At 28.2% G+C, this 3581-nt stretch overlaps 1 protein-coding gene across 19 annotated transcripts in view; it reads right to left on the bottom strand.

Moving 5' to 3' along the window:
- Window positions 1-3581, bottom strand: part of LOC111681630 (kinesin-like protein unc-104) — a 56657-nt gene that overhangs the window by 30729 nt on the left and 22347 nt on the right. For 18 of the 19 annotated variants that reach the window (XM_046953902.1, XM_046953905.1, XM_046953906.1 and 15 more), the window contains exons 1-2: window positions 2498-2692; window positions 414-577 (exon numbers count right to left, since the gene is read on the bottom strand). In XM_046953902.1, coding sequence (XP_046809858.1) covers window positions 414-516 — 103 coding nt within the window. In that variant the 5' untranslated portion in view covers window positions 517-577; window positions 2498-2692. Of the gene's footprint in view, window positions 1-413; window positions 578-2497; window positions 2693-3581 lie in introns of those variants that run through there. The other variant, XM_046953903.1, reaches the window with a different exon arrangement.

The following is a 3581-nucleotide window of genomic DNA, read 5'->3' as shown; positions in this document are numbered from 1 at the left end:
AACTAGAACAGAACTAGAACAGAACTAGAACAGAACTAGAACAGAACTAGAACAGAACTAGAACAGAACTAGAACGGAACTAGAACAGAACAGAACTAGAACTAGAACTAGAACAGAACAGAACTGAACTAGAACTGAACTAGAACAGAACTAGAACAGAACTAGAACAGAACTAGAACAGAACTAGAACAGAACTAGAACAGAACTAGAACAGAACTAGAACAGAACTAGAACAGAACTAGAACAGAACTAGAACAGAACTAGAACAGAACTAGAACAGAACTAGCACAGAACTAGAACAGAACAGAACAGAACTAGAACTGAATTAGAACTGAACTATATTTGAATTAGAACCGAACTAGAACTAAAGCCCATATAAGATAACATGTTTATATACTTATTTCATCACTTACCGGTGGTGGTGCCATCGAACATTTCTATAATACATTTTGATTCTCGACTGATTTCCCTTGAGTTAAAGGGACGCACTCGAACCGCCACTTTAACGGACGACATGTTGGCGGTGAGTGGGCCAAATGAAATTTGGCCTTAATTTATGTGGAAAAAATTTATGAACCTAAAATAAAAGAAAAGAAGATACTTTAGTGAAATTATTATTAAGGTTTTGTTTAAAAATAAAAGTTATTTAAACGATTTGCTGTTTTAGATTAATAAAAGGTTCAGTTGTAATATAGATTTCTTCAAATTAAGTTTAAACTAAGATTAAACTTCATTTATGTATTCTTCAAAGTATGTAAAACAAGTAAATATTCAATTTATTTGTGACGTTTTTAGTTTTGATACTTTTCGCTTCCAACTAACAATTTATTCACACCAATTTGCACAAAAATCCTTTAATATTTTATTCCTTTAATACGAAGACATATATCACCTTTAATGTATTAACTTGGCTAAAAATAACTAATAATAAATGAAACTTTTTTCATATACAAAGCAAATTTTATTTATTCATAAATGACTTCCAATACTTGTCTCCTTGTAAAATTATTGCTTCCATACTTTAGCATCATAAAATAAAACCTTAAGTTGTCATAATATCAACAAATTTATGACTTTTACATACAAATTTCTTAATTCCGAAATACTACAACAAAATAAATCACAACAATTTTATTAGTAGACAGGAGCAGCATATGATCCACACAATAAATTTCGAATACAATAGAAAAACGGAAAGCAAAAACAATAACATTTCCAATGCGCACATAAAATCCACAGAATTAAGAAGAAGCAGCAGCAGCGACGAAAAAGCTTAATACAACAATAAAAAACATATGAAATTCCAAAATTTGTTGCATGAGTCATCGTAACAAAAGGATTTCACAAAAACTAACCCCCAAGAACCTCACTATCAAACACCCCTTCATAAAATGTTGAAAAATCTTGAAAATAAATTAAAATTTTGAATTAAATACTATTATTATTAGAAATATAAAGTTAAATTTATAACAGTTTATACTTTATTTTGATTATTTTCTTCCCAATTTTAGTTTCTAAATAGTATCATATCTTTGTGTGTGGCAGTTATGGCAACACTAAAAATAATTAGGTGGGACCCCACCTAAATCAATATTAGTTTTTCTATTAGTTATTAAGCTCATATTAAAAATAATATTTACAATTATATTTATTATAATTATAATTTATTAATAAATTAGATTTAAACTAAATTTATGTTTGCAAAATGTTTATGCAACAACGAAATTAATCTCAATTATCCTTCCCTTCGTTACCCTATGGGATACTAAATTAAAATTAATTATTTTCTAAGTAGCCAAAAATTCAGATTACCAACCAAAATTTTTTACAAACTATAGTCCAGATAATGGACCAGTCAATGGTCCTACAACTGACTAAAATGCAAATTCGATTCAACTACATACTAGACTACTGACAAACTAGACTATAGACTAGACTATAGACTAGACTATAGACTAGACTATAGACTAGACTATAGACTGGACTATAGATTAGACTATAGACTAGACTATAGACTGGACTATAGATTAGACTATAGACTAGACTATAGACTAGACTATAGACTAGACTATAGACTAGACTATAGACTAGACTATAGACTAGACTATAGACTAGACTATAGACTAGACTATAGACTAGACTAAAGACTAGACTATAAACTAGACTATAGACTAGACTATAGACTAGACTATAGACTAGACTATAGACTAGACTATAGACTAGACTATAGACTAGTATATAGACTAGACTATTGACTAGACTATAGACTACACTATAGACTAGACTATAGACTAGACTATAGACTAGACTATAGACTAGACTATAGACTAGACTATAGACTAGACTATAGACTAGACTATAGACTAGACTATAGACTAGACTATAGACTAGACTATAGACTAGACTATAGACTAGACTATAGACTAGACTATAGAAAATATCAAGTTCTTTAAGATTGAATATAAAAAATATCCATTTGTTTCGATTTAAAATTTACCTTTACGGTGTGGTAATGATTTGAGGAGAGTAATCCTTGGTATTAACACTTTTATAGGCAAGTCATTGGTTTTCACTTTTTCTTTCAAACAGTAAAAATTTTTGTTATTCTTTTGCACTTTTCTTTTTTTATAGTATTTTTACTTTTCAACTTTTTTAAGGAAAATTTGGCTGTAATTTTATAACTTTTATGAAAATAACAAACACTTTTTAAAAATTTCATAAATGGTTAATGCTTTAAAAAAAAAATATTAAGAAAACATGCACAATAAGTAATGATTTTATAAAAAATTAATAAATTCGAAGAAAATTACAAAATTTTACAACAATTTCACAAGGTATTAATTTAATAAAACAAAATCTATAATTTTTTAATAAAGTTTTTATAAAATTAAAGAAAAATACTTTATTTACAAATTAGTTTTCCTTTGAAAAACGTATTTAATTACAATGGCTCTTGATAGTAACTTTACTTGAGTATAAAGGATATAATGGAAAATACCTCTTACTAACCATATGATTTGGTTGGAAATGATTTGTGTTAGTCATAACTTAGTAAAAAAACAAGAAGAAGAAAAAGAACAAGAGTAAAGAAAAGCTCTGACAAAAGAGAGTGTAAAAAATATTAGATTATCCTTCATTGTTATTGTTTTCTTTTTTGCCTTTAATTTGACGTATAAATTATTGTTATTATTGTTGTGTTTTTATATCTTTTTTGTCGTTGGCGTTTTTCTTTGTTGTGATTTTTATGGATGGATGCCATATTGTTTAAATATTTTCGTAACTCCCCCTCTTTTACTCACTACCATTTCCACATCCTTTATTTTCTATTATCTTGACCTTTATTAATAAATTTTCTTGTTATCTATACTAAATACTAAACTTTTTCTCTCCCTCCCTCTCTCTCTCTATCTCTCTGTATTTGTTATCACTCTCTTTATCAGAAACATTTTACATCTCTCTTTAGTTTATATTTTATGCAGTGTTGCCAACTTAGTGCTTTTAGCACTATTTGCGGTGCTTTTTGGTGTGCCAAACGCGGAAAATTTTGCTCATGGTGCCTTTCTTGAAAAAGGCACTAAAGT

This window comes from Lucilia cuprina, chromosome 6, assembly GCF_022045245.1.
Source record: "Lucilia cuprina isolate Lc7/37 chromosome 6, ASM2204524v1, whole genome shotgun sequence".
Lineage (NCBI taxonomy): Eukaryota > Metazoa > Arthropoda > Insecta > Diptera > Calliphoridae > Lucilia > Lucilia cuprina.
Note: the sequence above shows the minus strand (reverse complement) of the source record. Positions and strands in the feature narration are given on the sequence as shown.